We start from the raw sequence: 14042 nt of genomic DNA on the forward strand, positions 1-14042 counted from the left end.
CCTGTGTTAACTTTATGACCCCAACCTCAGCTGAAACATACATTTCAAAAATTATGTTTGCTTATTCCACTAAAATTGTGTCCTTTTTAGAACCGTTCCTGGACATTGCAAAATTTAACTTTTTATTCATTGATTTCATGTCCATTTGAATGTTTCTGTGGGCCTTTTACATTGTGGCTTTTTTCCCCCTTGGGATCAGTCAGATTCCTTGTAATGTCATCAGAAAGCAGAGCAAAAGAGTTTCATGGACTTCAGTTTTATGAAAGCTTTGGGAGTACATGGGAGATAAGAGGGGAGTATTGGAAAGTAAAGAAAATAATTTAAAAATATAATCTATGAGTCTCGACATGATATATAAGTCAGTTTCTTTGTTCTAGTTTTTCACAGCTACCACTCCAGGTGGAGGAGCCTCAGCATAGAAGAGCTAGGAATGGACCTTCCCTTCTGAACTTTTTCTATGTTTGCTATGTTTTCTGATGTTAATATAATCTAGGTGTATGCAAAGCCCAGGAGCAAGTAAACACTGAAGAGTTTTGAACTGATATTAAATAGGTTGATTGCTTAGTTTTATGCGCTGAAGACATAGATTCTCACATATGGCAGTGTAAAATTTGAGTTGTGTTCCACAATTTAATATTTTTTTTTTCTCTTTCTAGTCCAACTCATGGAAATATTTTATTTCATTCTAGTCTTTGAATAGAGGACGGTTTAAAACAGTTTAAATTTGTTGCATCGGTGTCAGGTGACAGGGTTGATTCTTTTGGTGACTTTTGTTTCCTTAGGTAAGAATGGAGACCTCCTTCCTACCACAGAAGAGGCGGAGGAACTTGAACGGGCTTTGCAGGCTGTAACTTCCCTTGAGTGCCTGAGTACCATTGGAGTACTTACCCAGTCAGACGGTGTGCCAGTTCAGGAGCTTTCAGAGAGAGGCATTGGGGTGTTCTCCGCAGGTACTGGAGCTTCAGGAATACAGTCCTTGAGCCGAGAAGTTAACACAGACCTAGGGGAGCTGCTGAATGGGCGTATCGTGCACGATAATTTCTCTAGTCTAGAGCTGGATGAGAACTTGCTCCGTTCTGCTAGCTTGTCTAACCCACCTACACCCCTGGCAGGGCAGATCCAGGGGCAGTTCTCTGCCCCAGCCAACGTTGGCCTTACTTCTGCTACTCTGCTCAGCCAGAGTGCGCTTGGGGAGAGAGCCTTCCCAGGACAGTTTCATGGACTTCATGACGGCAGCCATGCCTCCCAGAGGCCACACCCTGCCCAGCTGCTGAGCAAGGCAGATGACCTAATCACCTCACGACAGCAATACAGCAGTGATCATTCACACTCCTCGCCCCACGGAAGCCATTATGACAGCGAGCACGTGCCGTCTCCCTACAGTGATCATATCACCTCTCCCCACGCCACGACCTTCTCTGGCGAGAGCATGGCAGCTACCTTCTCAGCAGAAATGCCCATCATGTCACAGCACTTGCTCCCAACCCAGCTCGAGGTGCCCCTCGGCGGAGTGGTGAACCCCAGAACTCACTGGGGCAATCTCCCTGTCAACCTGGGGGACCCATCTCCGTTTAGCAACCTTCTCGGCGCAGATGGACATCTCCTTTCCACTTCCCTGTCCACACCGCCTACCACCTCGAACTCAGAGACCACGCAACCTGCCTTCGCCACTGTGACCCCTAACAGCTCGAGTGTGCTTCCGGGGTTACCGCAGACCAGCTTTAGTGGCATGGGGCCTTCTTCTGCTGACTTGATGGCCTCCGCCAAGCAGCAGCTCCCTCAGTTCAGTGCGGCCTTCGGCCACCAGCTGAGCTCTCACAGCGGCATTCCGAAGGACCTGCAGCCCAGCCACAGCTCGATAGCCCCTCCGACAGGCTTCACAGTGACAGGTGCCACTGCTACCAGTACCAATAAGTCATCTTCTCCCTTCACCGCCCCTAACTGAGAGGCGTGTCTGCGTGTTTGCAGGCAGGTGGGGACCCTGTGTTTTCTGTGTTTAGTTTCCTCTGTAGGCATCCCTTCCCGCTTCCCCTTCTTCAGCATTTTAAAAAACAAGGTCGGGGCCAGCGGGAAGTTCCCCTGAAGTGAACCTTGCTTCAGTGTTCACGTGTGCTCTGTCCACCGGTGCTCCTTTCCTCCCGACAGGTTCACGTTACCCTCACGTTTTCCTTAGCGGTTCAGCACAGTGACTGGATGCCATTGATTTTTAGCAGTGAGACTGAGAAATGAGAAGATACCTCAGATAACCAGTGCCCTTTACTACTTCCTAGGGTTCAGATCAATACTTTCCATCCCATTGCCAGATTTTATAAGAGGCGGTTCTGGATAGATGGCTAATTTACTGAGTCCCCATTTAAGAAAATAGCTAATGGTGTGGAGAGGTGGGTTAGGCCTCTAGCCTAATACTAGTCTGCTGAAACACTGCATTGAGACTAGAGCTCCATTCTGAAGTAGGACAGTGCTCAAGAAGAGAAAAATGGCTTTTGACCTCCTCTGTGTATGTTTGTCCATGTGTGCTTGTGTGTATGAATGTATAGGCAGGAAGCAATTGTCCTGTATTTTTCTAATAAGGAAAAGAGGTTTTTGCTTACTTTCCTCCTTTTCCCCAATTCCCAACCTTACTGAAATCCATCATTCTTTCCTACTGTGTGTTAACTTGGATTTATTGATTAGTGAGGGAAGTGACCTGTTTGTGTGAGTTGCACTTTTGTAATCAGCAGCTTTTTCTTCTGAAGGTTAGGAGCCCAAGGAAGAAAAGAGTCAAAGGCAAAGATTGATTGGTAAACAGAATGAGAGACTTAAGAGTCCCAGGAAAAAGTGGCCAGAATTATTATAAGGTTTCTGTGGCCTCATAGCAGCATTTATTGTTAGGCTAGCATTTGTTTTTCAATCCTTTTCATGAAATCTATTTGCCAGAAGTAACTGAAGAAATTATTTTGGTGTGCAAAGCAGGATAAGTCAAATGGATTTCAAAAATTGGGAATCTATGAATTCCTTAAGCCATCTATTGCTTTAGAATTTTTTCATTTTCTTAGTTGTGACTTTTTAGTAGGAGTTGTAAAATGTTGAAGACACTTATGAAATCAATGTTCCTATTATGAAATAATTGTAATAACTGAGGGGTACACTGATAGTTTTTGTTAAAGCAAACCCAGATATTAGAAATTATTCTTAAATTCACCTACCTCCTAATTTTATTCAAATAATTTAAATACTTAGGTGCAAGTCAATTTGGATTTGTTAGTGTAAGTAGAATTGGACTTGTGTGGTGTTCTCTTTGCAAAGGAAGTTCAAAATTGGTTTGGGAAAATTTTTCAAAATTATAGGTTTATTCATGATTAGTTGTATTAAAATACTGGGTGATTTAGTAATTTAGTGACTATAAAATTACATATAAGGGTTCCTTGTTGCCTGCTTTTGTGTCTTTGAGATGTGTGATGAAAGAAATCAAAAAGCAATCTGCTTCCGCTTTTTTGCAGAGAGGTTTCACCATCCCATGAGATAGGTTATTGGCTGTTTATTATTGAATCTAGTTTAATTTATATATTTAAAAAAAACCCACAAACCAACCCAGGTAGAGCATATCCTTTAGTGAGGTGGGACATTAGGTTCCTTTGAGTCAGGGAATGTTTGAATTGAATTCCTTCCAAATAAGTGAAGTTTTGGATCTATTTTCCTACTTCATGTGTGTATCTCTTTATGCCATGCTAGTTTTAGCCACTCCCTTCTTTTGGAAGCTTCTTTTCTTTGCTTTTTAAAGGAACGGCAGTGATCAGCATGTATTGTGCTGAAACCATGTGCCTGAGCTTATGGAGGGGAAATGTCATAACTGTTTTTAATCCTTATATGCCCTACTTTTAAAACAAGTATTTATTGAACTCTTACTTTTATGGGCCAAAAAGAAAATGTTTGTAATGTATTTAATTTTTTTAATCATGAAAAATTGGTTGGAAGATTTATTTTTTGAATAGCTTTGTCTTTTCTTCAGATTGAGAAATTTCTAAATTATAAATTATGTTTTGAAGCAAGATTTTTCACCATAAATTTATTCTGCAAAGGTGAGGAAGATAGATAAGTTGACAGCTTTTCATCAGTGAACCTTATGTTAGTGAGCTTTCCTTACTGTACATATAGGGATGATTATGGGTAGTTAACCTTGGCTCAGAAAATATCATTTAGTATTCGGGACTATTTTCTGATTTTTAGTACAAACTCAAACATCATTGGATAATTGCCATCCATTCCCATTGGTTTCACTTAGTTCCCATTGTGTACTAATGAAAGCTTATAGCAAAATAACATGTCTTCCTCATTCTCCTTTCTGAGCAAAGGGAAGTTTCTAATCATTGTCATCATAGATTGGAATTTTATCTATCCTGGCTCTTTGTCCTGTGCACTGGCTGCTTAAAACTCTTCAGTTAACAAAACCTGCAGTAAATTGCACATTATGTTGTTTGCAGTTCTCTGTTTTGTGTGCATTGAAAAGCCCTTTTCTGCTTTCTAGTAAGGAGGCATGCCATGGTCAGGAATGTTGCCAGTTATAGCTTCACACCAAAAATTTCGAGTAAATTAGTGTTCAAGTAGTCCCCCGTGCTGAGGCCAGAGGGAGGAACACCTTTAGAAAGCACTGGTGCAGGGTCAAAGACAGTGCAAGTATTCCTTTTCCTCTCATCTCACCCAGTTGAAAGATTACATAGCTTTTGATTTGATTTGCTCTTGCCATTTGCCTGGATTGTTCCCTTGGTTGAAAAGAGAAGTACATTTCTATAATACCAAGAGGCTAGAACAATTACCCTCTTGCCAAAGAGTCAGTGTAGCAATTTTAATCTCTTGGTAGATATATTTATTTATATGAAAACAATGAAGTAAAGCTTTTTTTCTTTTTTTCATTCTGAAAATCTAAAAATTAACTACTTCTATGGAATGTTTAGAGGTAATACTGGCATTAAAAGCAAATCTTACATTAGGAATATGGTCCTCTTTGGGTGGAAAATTGCTGGTATTTTAGACTGAGGTACACAATGCATAGTAGAATAAATACCATGACACAAAAAGAGTCGCTTTATTTCTGCAGTGGTTTGGGACCATTTGTAAAGGCCAGTTAGGTACAGTTCATACTGATTTCGTTTACAGAATTGCTGCAGTTAATGGAAGTATCCTATGCTGTAGAAGTCAGAATCACCATTTCAATGTATGCTATCTTCTGCTTGTGTATTAGATTACTTATCTAATAGCATCTGAAGAAAAGTTGTATTTTCTCTCCTTTATTACCCCCACACAATAATAATTATTATTATTTGACTTAAAATACTATTTCATTTCCTCTGTGGAATTGGCTTAGCATTTTGCACATCTGGGTAGGTTATGTCGCTAGTATACAGTTGTTCACAATATTGAATGGCGGTTACACTTAACCCACCAACTAACAGACTATGCAATGGAAGGATTTTTCTAATATTTGTTCTGTAGGTTATATAGTGAAGGATTATTTTCTAGAATAACCTACCACATGTGGGAAAATTGCTTGTAAATAACTTTTCTGAGCAATTTCATGTTGGCAAGCAATGTGGCATATATATAAAATGCCCCTCCATGAGAAAACTTTAATTTATTGAAAAAAAAAGGTAATAGATATGGAGATCAAGTAAGAAGTGTTGTGTGTTTTTTGTTTGTTTTATTTTGTTTTGGTTTTGGTGGTGGTATAGCTTGTAGTTTAAATCTAAAGAAAGCTAACAGCTTTTTTCTTCACCCAGTAATTCTGTAGGGAATTAATTTCTTCCAAGGAAATGTTTATGTAGTTAATTGCATACTTAAAAACTCAGTGAGTCTCAAACTAGAAAGTTCAGAATGATCAGTATTGTTTTCTTTAATGACACTAAACTTGAGCTCATTTTCAGCCTATGATTACGTTAATCCATAGAGAGAAGTTTTATTCATTAAAAGGTAAGAAAATTAAAATATTTGCTGCATATTGGTGTCCCTTCAGTTCCGTTTTCCTCTTGAATAATTGCTTATATCAAAGAATTTATCTTACTTGTGAGTCGGACCAACCAGCCGTATAAATTGGAACTATAAACTTTGGGAACATGTGTACAAGAAATTATAGTCATAGCAATTTTGAAATCATAGATATTTCATTATTAGAAACTTCCCTCATCCTTTATGAGATCTTGAACAACATTTAAGAGCAAGTATTAGTGGTGGCAGGAATAAAACAATAGCTGTTTGTACCAATTTTGAGTAAAATGTGTATAAAGTGCTTGCAAAAAGGACAGGTAGGAAGATTTACAACACTAATTGTTCAGTAATTTTGCAATCCATTTAAATTAATCATCTTTTCTTTTAACTTTTAATGTCTGTAATCTGTTTTCTTCCTCCTGTCCCCTCTAGCTCTTGCCCTTTCCTTTGTAAATGAAGTATGCCAAAAGTCTTGAATCTGGTGTATTTTAAGGCCTTAAATATAGTCCTTTTCTAAATGTCGCTTACAGAACCCTAGGGTTTTGTGGAACATTTCTAAGGATACCTTCAAAAGAAAATCTAGTCACATTCAACAAGTTTCATGTGTGTCTGCCTTTTCTCCATGGCCCTTCAGACTACACCAAAGGTTGGGGTTTTAGGGTAGTCAGAATGATGCAAAATGAAGTAGTTGTGATTAAGTGGAAAGGCTTCCCTATATTAGATGTTTAGATTGAATGTCTGACCGACAGAATATTCTTTTTGGAGTAATTTTCTCCTGACTGAAAGAGAAAGTTATCACTCATATGTATGTAGGTGTATGTGTGTCTGTACATACATATACATGCATGTGTGTATACACATACACACTATATATATATATATGACAGCACAGAAATAGAGTAGATGTTTTAGTTCAATTTGGAAGCAGTTGTCCTTTCTGTCAGTCTTACATATAAGTAGAACCATTTAACTATTTCTTAATAGGATAACATTTTATGATTCAAACCCATCATTTAAAATGTGGCCAAGAGAAAATCCATGTTTCAAGTAACTGACTATTTTAGAAAGAATAGCTCTCCATGGATTTTTACTGGCATACTAGAAAGGAGCTGAGTTTGTTCATGTAGCTCTGTTGTTTTTCCTTCAAACATTTACTTAGGAAAAAACCCCAGAAATACATGGCAATGTGGATTCTTCTCCTTATTGTCAGTTACTTTGTCAGTAAATGCTAAATATGAATCAACTTCAGGGAGATTTTTTCTAAACAGCAAACATTTTACTCTTCTTTTGGTTGTTGGCTTTCTTCACTGCTTTCATTTTTTGTGGCATCACCTGCTTCAGATCTCTTGGTACCTTGGTGTTAATAATAAGGTGTTATGTGTCTTATACTTGGTAGAAGGAAATATATTCTATATGGCAATTTGGAGGGAGAATATGGCATCATTTCCTTTTTTATCCATCATCTCCTATCACTGGGGGATTTGGGCTATTTTGTCTGACATGTTTTTTGATCTTCTAGAATTTAGTCTACAGAAAAATCTATATGAGAAAAACTTAGAAATCTATAAATAATCTATTTAAGATAGCACAGTTCTTTTCTTTCTCTTCTGCCTACTTGCCTCTGCCCACTTCTCAATAATGAAACACATACACATAGTGTATGAGCTATACCTTATTCTGGTCTGAGTAATAGAAACATCTTTCACTTTTTTTTTTTTAAAGCTGGGGACCACTGAAGTAAGCTCTATATGCACCCAGAGTTCCCCATGGAAAATTTTCAGCATGCAGTGCAGAAGGCTTCAATGCAGCTAAATGCCACACCATTGCTTTTACTTTGGGAGTAGACTGATTTGCCCTGAAATGACTCCAATCTTCAGCATTAAGGTACAGTTGGTTCCAGTGGATCAATGCTGCAATGATGGAAAGTTTGATACTTGTTGATAGTATCTTCATCTGCTTGGATGGGTTGAACCAGTTCCTCTGAACAGTGATGATTATTTTCACTGTACAGTTTGAGTATGTCTCAGGGATTCCTTGTGGAAATAAGGGCAATTTAATAAAAAACAAAAAACTAAATAGTTTTTAAAAGAAAATAAAGGTAGAATATCATCAAAGAGAGCGCAAGAAAGAGAAAACACATTGAGTTTTGTAGTCCACAGTGCTTTCCTAGGGACTCTTTCTTTCTCCTTGGGGCTCTCATCTCAATTTCAGCATACAGAATATTTTTCCATCACGCTCAGCTTTAAAAGTTTTATTTAAAAGTTCCCTTCCCCAATGAGCTTTCAGAATACTTATTGTAGATTTTAAGAGAAAAAGGTATATTAATTTATGCTATTAACATCACCTCATAAATTATAAGTTTTATACTAAAGCTGTATTGAGTGTAATGAATTATGTTTCCTATGTGTTTTAATAGCTATAAAATTATATACAAGCTTTTTTTTTTTTTTTTGGTGAAAAACAAACTAGTGAAGCACCTTTTTACACTGGATCTCTGCCGTGTCAAGGTGTATAGCTATTCTTTGCTACCTTGCAGATATATAAAATAAAATGGTATCCTGCAGCCTCAAAATGTAGAACATCTTTTAGCCCATTTATTACTGCTCATAGAATTCTTGAGTATTTCATTCTTTAGTAAATGATCGTGGTTTACACTTAAGACGGCTAGAAGCTTAGTTACAGGGTAAATAGAAATACATAGATCAAATAAAAACTCCAACTACTGTAGCTGGAATTGTGAACTAAGTTTGTAAGACCTCTTTTTTTTTCCTATGGATTTATTCTTTGATTTACAGTTCATTCTGTAAGTTGGGAAATCAAAAAGAGAGAAAATGTCAAATCTAGATGTTCTCAGTGTCTTATTCAGGAACTTTTACCCCTCCTCACTAAGGAATTCCCACTGTGACTTAAAAATAGAATTAAATTACTTGTGTGCATGTATGTATTTGTGTTTTACACACATGCAAAAATATGCATTGGGGGAGTGTGTGTGTGTGTGTGTATGTGTGTGTGTGAGAGAGAGATGAATGTGTATGTAGGGTAAAATAGAGAAAAGTAGCAACACAAGGTGATGGAATGTATTGTAGAAATATGATTTATTTAGTTGAGGGGATTGGACTTATTTTCTCATTGTCGCTATTGTATAAATACACCAAATTCTTTATTATGTTATGTTAAAAGGCTAGCTCTGATATCATGTGCATTTTATTTTAAACCTTTTGATTGACTTGCATTGTGCTCCATTTTTTAAAAATGGCATGAGAAATACCAGGCTCTAAGACACCCTTCTGTCCCCTCCTTTTTTTTTTTTTTTTAAATGAGAGAGAGGAAATGAGGTGTTACCTGTATTTTATTGTGGGGTAGTGGGACCAGATATCCGTTGTAAATTTTTAAGTTAATAGTAAATTACTTTATTCTCTGACTTTGAAAATATTGCCCAACATTTTGATTTGAAAAGTATTGTGGTAGGCATTTTTTTTTAATAATGCCATTTTCATAGGTAACTGCTTTGTTTTCCTAAGGAGTTGGTGGGATCATTTCACTATGCTTCAAAGCTAGGAAGAGTTTAAATTCCTTTAAACATATTTTTATCTCAACTGGCGTATCCATTTTGAATTTAGGACAATTTTATTTCCCATATTTTGTCCAAGGGGATGATGATGCTTTCTCTTAGACCTTTATCTAAGAGTTAACTTTAGAAGAGACATTCCTATTTATTTTGGTTTTTAAAGTCATTATTCTGTTATACTTCACTGTAATATACAGCAGTCTGAAGTAACTAAAACCATAGATGTTACTGAATTTTTCATTCATGTTTTTAATAATGAAATCATGTATTTTAAAAATCTTTTAAAACAGCTTCTCATAATACACAGATATTTGTCATTTGATTTTTGAAGCCACATTTACTTAAATGCAGTCAAAACCTAGAAAAGCTCTGTATGTGGTTCTTCTTACAGTTGTACTTTTCCAGCATCTCCCAAGTTCACTCTCTCTGTGGATTTTTTTTTCTAAATTTGTTTCCTGCATATTTCTTGTACATAAGCATGCAAATGAAAGAGGAGAGTTTGTACTGGTGCCATTCTCCCTTCAGTTGTTTGTAATGGGATTTACCAAAATAAATTCCCCATTCATCAGTGAAGGGAAAAAGACCCTTTTAATGTATATTTGTACAGAGATGTGTATATCAGATGTGGTGGCACTTTGCTGAATGTAAACTTGCCCTTGTCAATGGAAAGATGAAAAAGTATTATGTTTATTTATACATTTGTATAATCTAAATCTATATAGACACGTATGTATATGTGTGTATATAGATAGAGCTATATACATATATTTCCCCAAAAGTGTGTGTATAATAGAGAAATAGCCTTTGTTAACAAGATTAATACGTCAGCGGTGGGGTTCTAAGATGAAACTGTAAACCAGACAAAATGACTATCTAGGGCACATCACCATAACTCCCTAGGATAGAAGTCCTTCGAATTATAGTCTTATTTCTGTTTATAATCAATTCATACCCTATAAAAATTATTTCTATTGTCCATTTCCTTGATCCTTATTACCATCACCACCAACTATTGTTCACTTTCATCATTTAAAAGCCAAACTTCAATGCTCCTCTCACTTTAATTACTTCCATTCTAGCCCAAAGCATTTGGTTTAACCACCCCGTCTTTTATTGATATCACTGTTGTTTGTTCCTTTAAAAGGCCTTTATTTCAGAGGTTTCCTAGAAAACTTAGGTCTCAATAGCATACACTGCACAGATTTGGAAAGGTGGGTTTAAATTCTGTCTGTCTGAAAAAATGTCCCACCTATTTAGGAATTTTATCTAGAACATTTTTTAAAGTTGTTGCTAAAAGAGTAAGAATTGTAATAGTTAAAGCTTTTTATAAGTTACAGTAGTGTCTGTAGAGAAAACATGTTTATTCCCTCCTTTATTCTTTTGTTCATTTGGCATTTGAAAATTTCGGTTCACATTGTAGTTAACTTGCCACTTTCACTTTCTTTTTCAGTGACAGTTAAAAACCTACTCAACCACATGTAAGCCTCTTAAAATCTGTGGCTAACCCATACTTTAATTCATGTTATAATTGCTCTTTAAATTCTCATCTCTTCTAGTGAAATCTCATTCTTATATGATAAATTCTTGGCAATATGGCCTTTGATAGTCTCATGATAGTGACATTGAGTTTTATCTTTGCTGCAGTTTTATAGAAAACTTACATCCATTTATAATTGTGCCTTCTAAACTCTTATGCACACACGAAACAAAGTGTATATATACATGTTGGAGCATGTGTACATATATGAGCATATATACTCACACAGTATGTCTTTAGTATATATTATGTGAGTGAATATATAGATACTCAGAGACAATGAATAATTGTTCTCCTGATATATACTCATGCATATGTATATTAATATATGTATATAAGTAGTGTGGATATACTGTATATACACATGTATATGTATGAGTTTTGGATGGCAATTTTTTACATTTAGCAAAATGCTGCCCCTACTAGAATATTGTCCCTGCAGTGGCAGGTGTATGTAACAAACTGTCAAAAATGTAACATTATTAAAAAATTATTTAAAAAAAATTTTAAATTTTAAATCATCTAAAAGTCATTGGGAAATTATTTATTTATTATTATTTTGTTTCCTTATTTGTCGTTGTTATAAATTAAATTGCAAGGGAAGCGGTCCTAAAAGTTGTCATCTGTTCAAAGGGAGTGAGAGAGAGCTGGAGGTGCACTTGAAGAACTTGTGTGGTTTTTCCTGTCTCTGAAACAGAGATGTGCTACAACCAGTCTGGTCATTTCAATTACAAAGACACCCTAACCTTTCCTTTAGTACACTTTGTCTACTATCCCCTAGATCAATAGTGGTCCACCATTGGTTGCCTGTTTATTTCATTAATATATAATGATAACTAAAATTGATTTGACTGAGGAGAGTTAAATATTCTCCTCCTGCTGCAGGGAGAAAATATCACCTCATTGTTACCTAGCCTTGCTCAAAATACACCTTAGAGAGTGTGGATTTCTCATGAAGCTGTCTGAAGCGAGCCTTTCATTTATTTAATATAAAGTATCTTCACTAAGAATTCTGTTAAAGGAATTTTTGAGACTGTTCATACTGGACATAGGCCTAACTCTTCGTTAGACCCACAGCCTCAAGTGTTTTTCAGTGATTTATCATGCCGATTGCAAGAACGTTAAGAAAATTCTTAATTGCCATTTGATTTTGTGATTGAATGGCAGAACAGATTACCTCCTCAAGACATAATAGAGAAAAAAATGGTAGATGGACAATCGTAAATTTCAAGACATTACAGAAAGCAGTGGACTTGACTAAGAGTCTACCTTAAGACTGTCCTAGAGAGGTTCGTGTTCCTGTCATTTGAAAAGTTAGCCTAGCCACAGCCAGATATCAGAAGCAGCCTTACAACACAGAGCCTTGTGGTAGTTGTTTAGCTGCTAGAATGCTGTAGAATATGAACCAGTTACAGTGGGGAATCCGATAGGAGGCAGCACATATGGAACAGTGAACGACAGCTTGCACACTTTCATTTTCTTTCTTTCTTTCTTTCTTTTTTAAAGTAGCTGCACGGTAGCAAGGACTAGCAGTCCTTTCCCCCAGTCCTTCTTTTTTCATTGTCCCCTTTCACCTTGGCACACAAAGTTTGCTAACATGCCATACATCGAAAATGCTCACAGAAAAGAAAAACAATAACTGCTTAAAGGGAACATACAAACTTCAGTTCTCCTCTGTATTAGTAGTGGCTGAAAGCTTAGTTAGTATGCACAAGAGCCTGATGCCATTTGTTTCTGCAGAGACCGCTTTTAAACAATGGGTGGGAGCAAGATGAGGAGAGAAATGGTTTTTTGGCCAGAGCCCCCAGTTCTGATCAAAATTCACACCAATGGCTTTCAAAGCAGGTGTGCTGGAGGACCACATTTTAGGAGCAGGTAGGCTTCTGGTTTGTATTTTCCCTTTAAACAGAAAGAGTTGGCTCACATTTTCCATATATATCTCAATGAATGTACTGTATGACCATTTAAAAAATTTGATGAAATAATAATGGATTGGTCTCCTTTTGTTATCTGGTCCTTGTTTAATTTGTTTAAGGGTTTTTGTATACAAAAGTTTACATTTTTATGTATATTTTTCTTGTGTAAAAACCGATGTAATATGTGTATAAAACACTGTATGTATTATCTGTATATAGTGTGACAAAATGATTTTTCTTTCTTTCTTTTGGATGTATTAATAAATCTTGCTGTGAAATAGCCTTGTTTTACTTTGGTGTAATTTCCATTACTGGGGAATTCATGTAAGTTGATATTTATCTACTGCATTCTTAAATATTGGGCAATGCACTACTGTCTTGTATCATATAGTATACTCCGGGCACAGATAGTAACTTTCAATTTTATTTTTTTTTCTGTAAGCTTGTCTGCTATTTTTATTCATGCCTCTATGATTGAATTAACATTAATTTATTTATTATTTGGTGACTAACTTAATGATGTTGCAACACTTTTCTTTATTGTTTCTAACCTTGAAATCTAACATAAGTTACTGTTCCTTCCTGAAACTATTTTATTGCCTACATACATAAATATCCCCAAAGTTTACTTTGTCAGAAAACCACACCTCCTGGATTTCCACAGGATTTCCACAGGTACAAGATTGACTGGAAAGGCTGCATGGCCAAAGACAGAAATGATTTTTTCTCTCAAGATACAACCTCAACATTCAAGGATGATGCAAAAGAGCTTGCTTTCCATCTACTTCTAATTGTAACTGTTTATTGATTGGAAAACTTCTCTACACTTCCTTTTCTTTGTGTGGGAAGCTTTTGTGTCCATTTCAAAAACCAAACCCCATATAAAAGTTAAGCCTCTATGGAAGTCCCCGAGTGTCCGAGTTGCAAGAGACCTCATCCAATCCATCCTGTATTTGAACAAGAACCTTCTTTGTGACATTCCCAACAAGTGAACATTGATACTGTGTTCAGAAATCGCAGGGGAGAGGACACTTACTTCTTCCCAAAGCGGCCCTTTACGTGG

At 36.5% G+C, this 14042-nt stretch overlaps 1 protein-coding gene across 1 annotated transcript in view; it reads left to right on the forward strand.

Annotated features, from left to right (window-relative positions):
• The window catches only part of INO80D (INO80 complex subunit D), an 81790-nt gene extending 68544 nt beyond the window's left edge, over positions 1-13246 (forward strand). Inside the window, 1 exon segment of the mRNA XM_043997294.1 lies at positions 783-13246. Coding sequence (XP_043853229.1) covers positions 783-1945 — 1163 coding nt within the window. The 3' untranslated portion in view covers positions 1946-13246.
• Positions 13247-14042: the final 796 nt, after the last annotated feature.

Source organism: Dromiciops gliroides, chromosome 3, assembly GCF_019393635.1.
Source record: "Dromiciops gliroides isolate mDroGli1 chromosome 3, mDroGli1.pri, whole genome shotgun sequence".
Lineage (NCBI taxonomy): Eukaryota > Metazoa > Chordata > Mammalia > Microbiotheria > Microbiotheriidae > Dromiciops > Dromiciops gliroides.